Source organism: Aythya ferina, assembly GCF_964211825.1.
Source record: "Aythya ferina genome assembly, chromosome: 3".
Lineage (NCBI taxonomy): Eukaryota > Metazoa > Chordata > Aves > Anseriformes > Anatidae > Aythya > Aythya ferina.
The window spans coordinates 104,576,154-104,589,582 of NC_140298.1; the positions used below are offsets into that span (position 1 = coordinate 104,576,154).

Genomic DNA, 13,429 nt, shown 5'->3' on the forward strand with positions numbered 1-13,429 from the left:
GGTTTGAAACGTCTGTGCTAAGATCAGACATGTTCCTGTAACCAGTAGTAAACACTCCGAATAAATAACGCATATGCCCCTTGCTTTCTTCCCAAAGGATCCAGGAGGTAACATGTAGGCTTTTCTCTGTACAGCCAGGAAAGTGAACCTTACAAGTCATGGAAGCTGACAGCTTAGCTTAAATTTAGGAGAATCTGGCTCATTGTAGATCCCAGTCCACTGAACCACCTTGTGTCAGTGGAGCTTCTTCCTCTCCTCATTTCTTTGGGCAGAAGCTGGGTGCACTATTGACTCAACTGACGTTTCTGAGTCAGTAGTCTGAGAAGTATCCCAAGGCACACACAACTTTCATTTCAACCTTCCCGAGACACACTTCAAAGCGAGGTACCAGGAAGCCAGCTGGCAAGAGGCAGGCTCCAAATGTTTGCATAAACTGCAAGTTAACTATTAAACTATTGGCAAAGAGCCCAATTCTAGGCAGAGGCGCTTGCCCTCATTAAAGCCCAACAAAATAAAACAAAAACAAAGTCTCTAAGCTAAGCCACTCAAGATGTTACCTGTGTAAAACAAACATTTCATTTTAGCAGTCATTTTAACAATAAATTGGCCTTTTACTCACCCTTTGCACTGTGTACCTGCACAAGGCAATTTTTTGCTATTTAAAACCAAATTTGCTTGTCATTTCTAGCAAACCAAAAACCACCTTCTTTTCCCTCTAACAGTTTGCACACAAAAGGAACAACTGCTGTGATTTATTTATTTTTTTTTTTTTAAGAAAAGCATAGTTCTCTCAGACATTCCTAGTCTCGAATGTCATACCTATCTTGCTGAAAATCCTGCCGTGAAAGCTGAAGCATGCCATTTACAGACAATATTATGATAGCTGTTGTCAACTCCTTCATAATCTTGAAGTTCAAGAGACAGTCATTTTTTAGGCTTGCAATGGAAATTTAGCTTTGGCATGAACAATGGAGAGAACGGGCACATGTAGACAGATAATTCATTCAGACATGAGCTCAGTCAGAGCGTACTCCAAGCTAGCCAGACACAAGCCAGCTCCAGTTCAGAAGTCATAGAGCTGTGTTAGCACAGCACTGTGCCCACACTAATAAAACCTGCTGAGAGGCCGGGTATATTAGGCTGGGCACAGTCCTACGCTGTCTGGCCAACTTGAATCGAGGACAGAGGATTCTGGGTCTATCTGCACCCATCCATGGGGATGCACACTCCTGTGCTGTAAGACTTCTGTGCACCTCTTCTACAACATATGGAAAAAAAAGAAAAAACAACAAAAAAACATTTCAAAGTAGAAGGGCTAGACTCCAGCATTCTTGAATTTAAGCATCTACCTCAGCCATCACCATGATACTGCTTTAAAAAGAAGACTTTAAAAAAAAAAAAAAAAAAAGCAATCATTATTAGCACTACACGGCAGTAAGTGCTGGGGCCATCAAATTAATTCTGTTTACCCAAAAGCACTTCCAACAGCTCTGAAACACAACTGTCCTCCATAGCTGGAGCTTTTCCCTCAGGCATTTATTCTGTTGTGGAATAGAAGAACTGTAATTTAGTTCCTGTCAACATCTCAAAAAGCAAGGACACCTCTTAAGCGCTATTCATGTCTATTTCAAAGTAAACAAACAAATAGAAAATTAGGCAGTGCTTTGGAAAAATGGTGAATCCTAGTTCTTATGAGAAGCCAGAAAACTTTTCTGTGAAAAGAGATCAGGCAAAGCAGCAAATCATTAGCTCTTTAGTTTTGCTCCAAAACTGCACACAACTAAACTCATCTTTGTCTGTACAAAGGAAATTACTCAGAGTTCCAAGTACAGGAAGAAAATGTGTCTTAATAATCTACTGACATACAAACCAAAGGACAGGTGTGCATCTGAGCTCAAATAACTAGCCTAAAAGATCAAGGAATAGAAGCGTTAAAAGGAACACATTAATAACATTGAGTTTTTCTTAATAACAAATGCCCTGGAGCAGCTTAAGGCTGACACGACTTCTCCATTTTATATTTTCTTCATTTAAAAAGGAGATTAAAAAAAGCCAACAAAAACAGATTTAGCAAGCTACATACTTGATTTTTAGGAAATGCAGTAAGTAACCCTTCAATTATGCAATACTATTTGTGCCAGACCTTTCATTCTTGCAGGGCAGAATGAAAAAGGCAAACAGGGTAAACCAACAAGTTAGCAGAGTGTGAAACTTCTGTTTCAAAAATGTCTTCTACCTTTAGCTTTTCTATTGTCTAAAATTAATATTCCATGTTTTTATACTATCTGAAAATATTCACTTGCAATGAGCTATGGATTTTTGAATTAAAAAAATCATGCTGATACTTAACATGGCTTCAGCAGCCTTCAGATGTAAAGCCACTGACAGGAACTGCAGAAGTTCAGCTTATTCAAACGCCAGTTTTGCCTGGGTAGTACATTTAAAAATTAACTTTTAAAGTTCTCTTTATACACAACAGCATTAAAAAAAAAAAAAAAGGAGAGAACTGTTACATATGTTTATGCTTTAGCATTCATCATCTGGGAATCAACCATGGGTCCATTTTTATGCTCATGTGTCACTGTGACCCTAAAGCCCATAAAAAGGTATGATTGAGAGAAGTTCAGGTGGACTCAGGTCATCAAAGAACACTAACAAAGGAATATAACATAATGTTGATTTTCATGGGAATAGCCTGTACTCCACAAAAATAATAGACAATGGTAGGCAATATTTCAGTTTGTAGTTAATGTCTGTTAAGTGCAATTTGAGATCTAAAATAATATTTATACTTCTTAGCTAAAAAACATTCAATATTCACAGAGCCTTCTACAAAAGTGAGGCTTGAAGAGAGCAAAAAAGAAGTATTTTCCATTTTGATTTATAGCATGTGCAAGAATATTCAAAATAATACTTGCTAGAACAAGTTCCGACAACACCCATTGCTGGTGACAAATCAAGTCTGAAATATTTTTTTGGCTCAGTGGCAATGCTGGATGTGTACCTCTGATGTGCTATACCAGTCAGGTTCATATATCATGCATACTTGCACAAAAAAATCTCAATGCTCAATTTCCAGAGAGAAGCTGAACCGTAGGCTTAGTGACAGGAGGAATGCAGGTGGTTGTTTTTTTTTCTTCCATGTGAATTACTTAAATTCAGTAACCAGTCTATTCAAGTTTTACAAAATGAACAGACTTTGAAAATAAGGGAGTTTGTCTTCTCCAATCCCCTAATTAAAAGGGAGATAGATAAAGGCTTGGAGAGCTCTCCTTAAACTTTACAATGAACAAGATAAATAGAAACACTGTGTGTTCAGCTTCTAACTACAGCTAATACATGGTCTTAAATACAAAAATATTTGTTGTCCCTACTCCCGTTATCTCAAGCATGGAACAGCTTCAGTAAACAAAGTGGTTAGAAATGGGTTCAAGAAATTGACAGTTTCCATCTGAAAAACAACCGGATATAAATGAAACACAAAAACTTGGTGTATAAAAATGTACATTTCTTGGAATGCAAAAACTGATCTCTGCATCAGCTACTTATATAGTTTAAAATATTTTTCAAGTTTAACGAATTTTGCAGTTTTTCCAGAACGTGAATAAAGTGACTTATGGAGAGTTGCACACAATTTTTGAGTGCAGTCTGCTCTTCTGCCTGGAACATTTGCTTATATCCCCTAGTATTTATCTCCTTTCAGGCCATAACAAAATAGTGAGTGTAGTGTAGAACCAAAAACATAGCTAGAGAGAAATACAGGTGTAGTTTTCTGTGCAGCTCCCTAACACCAGAAGGCATGCTGATAAGTCTCCCTAAAACCAACCCACAGGAAGAAAACACATGCTTAATTGTTAAGCCTTTTGAGTGAAAAGCTTCTCAAGTGAAAAGCTCCAATTCAAGTAGGGCACTGAGCAGAAGCTACTCCAAAGAACCACACACAAAACCACACCATATTTCTTCATCAGGACAGAGAAAAATATTTAGTCCATGGTATACAGTGGCATTAAAGACACTAATGAAATATTTTTCAACAAAGCAAAACTATCACCTCAAAAGCAAGCTATACAGTTTCCTTTTAGGAATCCTTTTCCCATTAGCTATCTAAAGCAATTTTTCCCCATCAAAGCTCTACCTGAACTTCCTACTGCCACTAACCAGTTTTGGAACTGGCAGGAAAAGACAAATCGAAAGCTTTTTTTTTTTTAAATAATAATTTAGTATATAATATAAATAAGTTATGGCTAGCTTAACTTTATCATGAAAAGTCAGAGAATGTAGACAGGAATTTGCAGAAATCATTTTCAAACATGAAAACCTGACTGGCACCAACTTACTGACAGTTTTAAAAGAGCAGTATCAGCAACAATTTGTATTACTTACTGGCATGTAATAGATATTCATTTTAGGGGCTTCATTTGCAGTCATTAGCATTCCTAAAAAGAGATTTCCACATTAAAAAATGTTGGTCACAAGAAGATAATGTTACTTTATATAAATATGTATACACACAAACACACAAACTATTTAATTCACATGTAGTAGGTTTGTACACAGGACTAGGAAAGAAAAGCCTGATAGCACTGCAATTAATAAAGCTTAATTTCTTATATATTTGTGCCTTTTGTTCTCCATCTTAAAAAAAAAGCTCAGCACAACTTAAACAACAAAGTTCTAACACCTGCAGACTGCCAATTTTCATAACAAATTTAAATAGTTCATCCCATAAAACTGTTTAGAACAAATCCAGGTAGTACTACTTAAAACCTACCTTGGGCATAAACCGGTGTTATTAACACAAGGGGGTTTTGGGGATTTGTTTTGCTTTGTTTTTAAACACACATCTATGGTCTAAACAATGTCATAAATCATAATATGGTTTGCTGCTTGCTTCGTATTTCATCTTGGAAATCAACAGTAGATTGTCAACACAGAACATGAGGCAGGATATTGTGGCATCAAATGCAAGTGATTATTAGCCAAGTGGAACAAATAAAATATGAAATATCTGTGAATATACCTAGGGAATGCTGTGAATACTCTGGATATAAAAGAACTATTGCAGAAATATTAAAATCCACAGAATATCTGGAACTGTCACAACACTAGATATACACTCAAAATCAGAAACTCTCAGTTTCATTCTGCATGAGATCTTTGTAAGGACATTTGGCATATAATTTTATTTCAGCTTTGACTTTCCAGCATAGGTGATCACCATGTAATACAAGAAGATGCAGCACGAAGAAGAGAAGAGCAATCAAGTTAGATAACATTCTGATCCAGAAGTAACATATGCCATTGAGACTATGAATAATTGGGGCAGTTACCACATACCCAGAGGGCAGAAATATAATTTACACCCAACTAGAGGAACGCAATTAACATGGGTGGAGTAATCCTTCCTACCTAATCCTTTTTATTAAAAATACACAATGCAGCTGGACTTTTAATGTCAGAAAAAAGGGGGCTTGCTTTCCTGGCAAAGCAAGAAATTTGTGAAAGCTTAGTCAGCAAACTGAGGCTTAAAACCAAACCTGGAAATGGTTACAGGCAGTTTAAGGAAAAAGCACGAATTCATAGTATATTTTGATAAGTTTTGTGCTCCCTGAACTTATCAGCACTTTTGGTACTACTACAGGAGACAAAGCATTTCTCCATTGACTGCATATGAATCACTAGAGATAAAACGATAGAAATTAATTCTGCAGGTGCTTCAAAGATGACAGCAAAGGGAAAACCTCCTCTTTGGGAGTCTTCCACCAATAGCTGAATGCAGGAAAGTTGTCTTCAGAATTTCAGCACATGGGTGGGCGTATAGTAAGGGGAAATACAGAAACCAAAAAAGGAACAAGCCTGTGAAAGGAGAAGTCTACTGTGCACTCTTCATTGTTTCAGCTCATTAGTTCTAACCAATTTTTACAGGAAGGGAGACCACACCCTAATAAACTACACAGCAGTCTAGTGCGATTTCACTTAAAAGGGAAATAAATGAGAACTCTTCTATTACAGAAGCCATTTTACTAAGACCATATCTAGAAAGTGGTCAGTAATACAATATCATTCATTTGAAAAAATGAAAAAAATGGGGATGAAGCGGTAGTAAATGGGAGAGGATGTTTTAGAAAATGCAAAGCTTTTACTTGTAAAAAAAATAATTTATAATAATTGAAACAAATGATGTACAAATTTCTATACACTGAAAATGTTAAGTTGCAAAAGAGTTTGCTTCCCATAGAAGGCAATAGCACTGAGAATGGCTGCTAAAATAATTTAACTAAAAACAAAAATAAAGCAATGAAAAAAAAACAGAAACACAGCTACTGAAAAAGATTAATTCACATTATACTGATCCACATCTTACCATATTTCAGAATGTTGTTACAAAATGGTTTCACTTCTCCATTTTTTTTATTGCTTTCATAATTGAGACAACACAGCATTAAAACTGTTTCATTCAGCCAACATTTTTACGTAAAAAAAGGGCTGCAACTAATACGAGGTAGCAGCTACTTTGTTTTTTAAAACAAAACTGGAATATTACAACTATTCGAATAAAATTATAAATACAAGATGTAAAAGTAAAATATCTGCATGTACTAGATAGCTTTTCCTTAGGGGAAAACTGCTTTCTAAATGTAGGCTTAATGACTTCTGCTTCGTGACATTTCTGACATTATTCTCCTTAAGTCTGAAACAAGACCTGGGTGATTTTCATGAATCAACTTCTGAATTTTGACCCACATCAGTGAAATAAAGTTGGAAGAAGTGTTTTGTTCTATGCAGTGATGAACAGCAGAGCTGTTTTAAGTGAATGAAAGAGCATAAGGGAAAGATTAGGGTACAGGCTTTCTGAGCAGTAGTTTCACATGAAGTCTGAGCATAGACTGGGCAAAGGTCTTGGGATTTGCTGTGCCACGCCAGCTTCTGAACATCCCAGGGTGCCCTGAGTGCTGAGATCCCAGTGACAACACTGACCGACACCCATACTATCAATTAAATGCTATTTCCTTTCCTGCTTTCCTCAGCTGCAACATTGGTATTACTGGAAGTATTTTCTGATTTTCAGATGTTCAGATGTAATTATTCTTTACATTCTAAGTGTGCATGAGGCATCTTAAATTTTGTAGAAACAGTATTTATCATAAACATGAAGTGCACCACCTCTCACCTTAAATCTCTTCGTTTTCACTGAAACACCTTCAAGTTTTTTCCCCTCTGCCTTCACAGGGTTATAAAATACAACCTAATTTTCATCCCACAACAGCTCTTAATAGAAGCCCTCAAGACTGCTCTCCCTTTAGACATGGTCAAAGAAGAAAGAACAGAAATCAAAACTGACTTATAAAGGAATACAGAACTGGAATGCAGAGTCCACATGACTGGGATCAGACACACAGAAAACCAATGTCCCATAAGCAACTTTAAATAGACAGGTGCATTTAATTCTTTAATGTTATGAGATTCTTCCTGCAGTCACACAAAAATCATTTAAGCCTAAATCAGCACTTGAGGAAAATCTACATATCACAGAGACTGTAGAACATCCACAGTTGTGTAACATCCATCCTTATAGATATTTAAACTTGGCTGATTATGACCTGAGCAACCTGACCAGACTTTGAAGTAGGACCTAACTTCAAAATTGGCCTTGCTTTGAGCAGAGAACATACAAGCCCCAGAAGTCCCTTCTAAATTTTGCTAAGATTCTAGATAACTTAGTTGTCTTTCCCTCCATGCCATGATCCCTTCGTTATTAACACCGCATGAATGTTCATTCACTCCAGGACTCATTTGGATCAAATCGCTAAGCTCAAAGGTGAAACCTGGATGAGATGCTAAATGTAATTCACTTCAATGACCTTTTTCTGTAGTGCTCTTCCTGGGGCCTCTGTGGAAGAGGGAGGACCAGGTTTGGGTACCCGTGTTGCACAGCCCACACTGTTACTACAGCTGCTCTCCAACTCCCCCAGAAGAACTCGTGTACAATCAGAGCACACAAGATGCACCCTCAGCGCCATGCTGTAAGCTCCCTCTTTGGCAGGCTTCAATTTTTTGCCTAAAGTATTTCTGGCACATTAATCTGGGAAAAACAAATATATTAGATTGCTATTGATACACTATTGAAGGCTCAGGAAAAAACAAACAAACAAACAAAAAAAACAGTCCAAGTGCTAAGTACTGGAAGACTATTCTTTTTCAAAGGGGTAAATCTGAGCAGCATGGAAAGGGGCTAGTAATTTCACCAAGATCCTGCAGACCCTTACGTTGCTGCTGCTGCATAAAGTCAAAAAGGCTTACCTTCTCAGCAGAACTTAGTATTTAAGTTCTCACCTTACCAAAGAAAAAAAAAAAAAAAAGACATTCTTAACTGAAGTTGGCAGAAAAGACAAGATAAGTTTTAACTCGTTAGAAATCTCACTTATCTACAATCTTGAAATTGAGCTGCTGGTATGAATCAAAGTCTAAGTCGCTCTGTCTTCACTGCTACCTCTCTGAAATTAAGATAATAGCAGAGTGCAACACAGGCATTCTCTGATCAAGAATTTTGTCCTCTGACATCTTAAAGGCCCTAATTTTTCTTTCATCTTATTTGGTGCTGCTTTCTAAACAGGAAATGGGTGTTGTATACTCCTTAAGAACTAAGCAACTAAAAGCTAAAAGTTTAGTGCAGTACACGCAAAAATATTTTACACAATACAACCACTACTGTGTGAAGTATTTTTTCCTCACTAAGTAGGATCTGGAAACTAGTTAAAAGTGGACCTCTTTTTTGACCTCAATACATGGTAGTACAATACACACCAAATTTGAGAAGTCCAAAAAAAAAAAAAAAAAAAAGCACGCAGATCTGTGCATTTAGAATTCTACACTTACAAATAAAAGTATTGCAGCTTAACCAGGGCACAGTAAGTACTATAACTAAAAAACAGGAAAGATCAAATGGCCATAAACATTTGTAAAAATTTGTAAACTCATTGTAAAGAGGTTTTTTCCTATCTCTAGAAAGCAAGCTCTAACTGATCTGGAGCTTAGCCTAGACAAAAGGCCAAAATTCCTTCTCTTATGAATGACTTCAGGTATTTGAAAGGGCAGAAGAGGTCAATCACTCAAGTGACAGCACAACAGCTTCCAACTGCAAAGGTCTTCGATTTAATAAAGATGAAGAGGAACCAATGACGCTAAATAGCATGTAACCGTTTTTCTTAGTTCTGTCATAAGGAGAAAAGTAGACTTAATTTGCATCGCCTAAATAAAAAAGCCACAGTTTGGGTTAACACACGCTTTCCCTTTTGAACTTAATAAGACATTAATATATCTAATGTACCTGAATTTGGATAAAGACAGACATCATTGATGTCATATTCTGGCTCCATTGAAGTAAAAATCTTCCCCTGTAATTGAAGGAAGATAATAGATTATAAAGAATTCCAAACAATGTAATTAAATTTAGTAAATATAAACATTATGAATAGCCATTACAGAAGCTAAGAAATATGATGGTATCAAGATAGCAGAGATTTTGCAGAACAATAAAATGTTATTAAAGCATCTGATCATAACATAGAAACCTTGTACTGTGTTCTGTCTCCTATCAGATCTCTTACAAGGGAGTGTTGTCTACTGCTTATCAAGGACACAGCAATGTACTGTGGCACCTCTGATTTCTTGGCTTACACTTCTGTGTTGAAAATTCAAGTCAGTTCAGCTTCATTTTATTTTATTTTATGTAAAAGGAGGATGAGGTCCATAAGTTCGTGGTACATTGCCAGTGTAACCCTCATTTTGTTCAAGTCTGAATGCGGTAGTTTTAAGTAATTCCATTTTGTTAAGTACATTAGCTGAAATGATGGATGGGGAGTGGAGTTTCATTCTGGAGCTTGGTTCTTCCACCCTGCCCATGTCTACCTAAAATGAAATATGGCTCAGCACTTTATTTGTAAATTACAAACTGAGTATTAAAGAGGTCTAAACACAAAATTATATAAAAATAATGTAAGCATCCACTGGGATGTAGCTTAGATCAGAAATGAAGTTTTAATGGTTATTTAAGAACATGGTATAAGCAAGAAACATATTTAAAAAACTTAAGAATTGGAACAGAGTCTGAAAAACCCAGACAAAATACAGGTGCTCTTGTAAGCCAAGATGCAAGACAGCCAGTTAAAGAAGTGTGTCTAACAACTGGGCCACAGAATCCGAAGCATGAGAGTACATGCCTACACGGTTCTAAATGAGGGACAGGAACAGAGCAAATTTTCATCCTATTCCTCTTTTCTCTTTCCCTGCAGCAATCCCACCTACCTTTCTGGGCCCTTCCTTTCCCTCCCAGTTATATGCTGTTACCCCACCCACCTCTGGTCTCTCCCCGATGATTAATAAGAGTCCTCCCCCACGCCAGTCTTAGCAGACAAAAGCCTCATACTCCCCACCCCAAGGCACGTCTCAGCATGGGGCTATTCTGGTATCAAAGCCATATGCTCTCCACCCCACAGTCTGCCTCTGCAGTTGGTTCCCAGCCAGAGATAGTCAAGAACCAACATCTGGGAGAGGTGGAGCCAGCTGGAACATACTCTAGGAAGGAGTCCAAAGCTATCTTTGCCTTCCAGCAGTAAGAAACCCTCCCTTTTCCCACTGCAGAGGCCACCTGACAAACCTTAGTGTTTCATTCTCAGAGAGGAAAATATCTATACCTAGGAAAATGAAGAGAGGCCACTGCAGATGTTTTAAATAATAACCAATAATTTATTTGCCCTTTAAAACAATAAAAAGTAACTGAAGAAAAGCTTACAAAAAAACTGCTTGCGATCTCAGAAAAAGAGGCTGTTGAAAGTTCATGAAGAAATACAACAATAGAGAAATGACTGCCTGAAATAGTTAGAAAATAAGTGCCTCTAAACTACTATAACTGCTCCTGATATGTTACTGTTACATTACACAGCTAGAAAATCATAGATAGAGAATGGAGCAAGTTTTTGGGACTAGAATGATTAATGATAGTCCCGTAGACCAGACCAAATTACAGTGGTATTACTATGAATGTATAGGGTAACATATCTTGTGCAAGCTGCATTGATGGGGGACAAGAATAGCGTAAGGTAAGAAAAGAAAGTCTTAATCAGATCGCAACTTCACTTATAGGTGCAAAAGACAGGGATAAAGATATTGTCTATTGCAACATAATCCATTAATACAGCTTAATAAACATAGTAATTTGAAGCAGGTTTTATGCCTAGATACAAAATTTAAATAAATTTATGTGAAAACAAGCGGGACCTGATTTTAACAGTTCATAAACTGATCTACCTTTGAAGTTGCCCTTTTTTGAGCAGAGAACTGGAATGACCTCTGATGAAAAGTCAGCATCAGATGTTTCTAAGCACACTGAGAAACATACAAACTAGAGCAATGGCTAAGATACTTTGTGTTTAAGTCCCTCTATTGAAAGAAGCATCTTAAGCAGATATATAGTTTTTTGTTGTTGTTGTTTTTGTTTTTGTTTTTTTAGCTGTTTGTATATCTTTACACCTGACAGGCTATTGAATACCTTCCCAGATACCAGCTTTTTTAGCCAGACAAGGCCAAATGCTATGTAAATTAGGACACATTAAAAACCCAGCTTCCCACCCTCAATTTCAGCCTCATTATTCAAGTTGCAGAAGAAAAAAAGTGAAAAAATCTGAATGCAGCAGCAGAGAAATACTTACTGTATCTTTGTTCCACATTTTTATGATTCGAGAATCTGCAGAGATAATTAAATCCAACTGATGCTGAAACTCAATTGACTTTATAGGCAGGCCATATTGGTGATCTTTGACTATTAATGGATTATTAGACCGGAGGTCATATAATAAAACCTTGAAGAATAAGAGACAGATTAAACTTACAATATTATAAGATCAAGAGGAAATCACACACACTAGGCCTTAACTAATGTTTTTGAGATGAGACATCTTGAGATGAGAAAAACAAATGAGATTTGTTTGCTTGTTTGTTTAAAAACATGGACAGGATCTCCATAAAAGAAATCATTTCAAGTTCTGAAAATGACTTATTAAGCGAGCCCTGCTTATTCTGACAATATATTTTAACTATGAAATACTTCAGTCTAGAAAAATTAAATACGAACTCAAGAATTTGCCATCTTTCTAAAGTCTTTTTAATTTCTATTGAAATTAAAATTGAAAAAAATGACTCTTTTCAAGACTCTCAGTATTTCTTAATTACTTGTATTTCACTTTTAGATTATTGTGTTATTCTTACTCACAAGATTAAAATTTTCAGATGCCCTTCTAGATTTTGTGAGTATCACTTTCACTCAGGAAAACACCACAGAATGCAATTATTCTTTTGAGAGAAATGGAGAGTACAGGCCATCTTTCAGAAAACTGTGTTTTTATCTCAAAAATTTCCTTTGCAACTTGAGAAAGACCTCAAATCTTTCATATGCCAAATATGAATACTAATAATTTGGGGGAAAAACAGTAGTTGAAAGACAATTAATTCTGCTTCTTCAGCCATCATCAAGATACAGCTTATATTTTGCATTGAGATGGCACTGGCAGAGTCTCTAAAAAAAAAAAAAAAAAAAAAAAAGTGCTGTAACTTCCTCACATAATTGACTGTTAAGTCAAAACTGCAGAATTCGAAGTTACCTAGGTTGGAGGTTGTGATGATTTTAAGCCAACCCTACGGTAATTCTAAAGAACAAGATAATCTGTTAAACTGCAAATTAATTTTGCCAATGACTATTGCTGCTCTACACGTGTAATTTATGGTCTTAGAAATACTTATCTTATTGTATATCTATATTGCATTAAGTGCACTCAACGTACAAGAGACCTGGACTGGCAACTGCAAGAAAAGGATCTTATAAGAACTGTTGCAGAAAAAGTTAAGTCTACCTGCCCAGTAGACGTTCCAACAGCCATTTTCAAAGCTCCATTAAATTTCAGCGCCGAAATAGATGGTAAACAATCTATCCTGCAAAGCACAATGCTTACAGTTAGACATTCTACCTGTAAGGATGCAAATACTTTAAATGTTAAAAATAGCTAAAGTAGTATCTGTAAATTAATTTATAGATACCACTCAAATACTACTTCAAGAAGCGAAATTGTTTCCATTCACAACTTGCACAGAAAATTAGTTATTGATCTGAGCAGTAATAGCTCAGTTTCTTTGTGACTAAAAAAACCCTCTATTCACACTATGAGAGATTTTGATGGAAAATGGGAACAGTTTCTAAAAGCAAAACTTCAAAAAAAAAACAACAAACACACACACACAAAAAATAAGAAATAGAAGAATGCACTTTGAAAGGTAGCCTTTACTCACTCTGTATCTGCTGTCACACTGCTTAAAGCACAATCCAGCAGCCCAACTCGATTTCTAGTTCTTGGATCCCAGCATTCCACTTTACCCTGAA

The 13,429-nt window shown here is 36.4% G+C and overlaps 1 protein-coding gene across 1 annotated transcript in view; it reads right to left on the reverse strand.

Annotated features, from left to right (window-relative positions):
* The window catches only part of NOL10 (nucleolar protein 10), a 48,918-nt gene that overhangs the window by 26,069 nt on the left and 9,420 nt on the right, over window positions 1-13,429 (reverse strand). The window contains exons 9-13 of the mRNA XM_084513889.1: window positions 13,339-13,424; window positions 12,906-12,984; window positions 11,709-11,858; window positions 9,329-9,395; window positions 4,384-4,436 (exon numbers count right to left, since the gene is read on the reverse strand). Of these exons, the coding sequence (XP_084370015.1) occupies window positions 4,384-4,436; window positions 9,329-9,395; window positions 11,709-11,858; window positions 12,906-12,984; window positions 13,339-13,424 (435 nt within the window). The remainder of the gene's footprint in view (window positions 1-4,383; window positions 4,437-9,328; window positions 9,396-11,708; window positions 11,859-12,905; window positions 12,985-13,338; window positions 13,425-13,429) is intronic.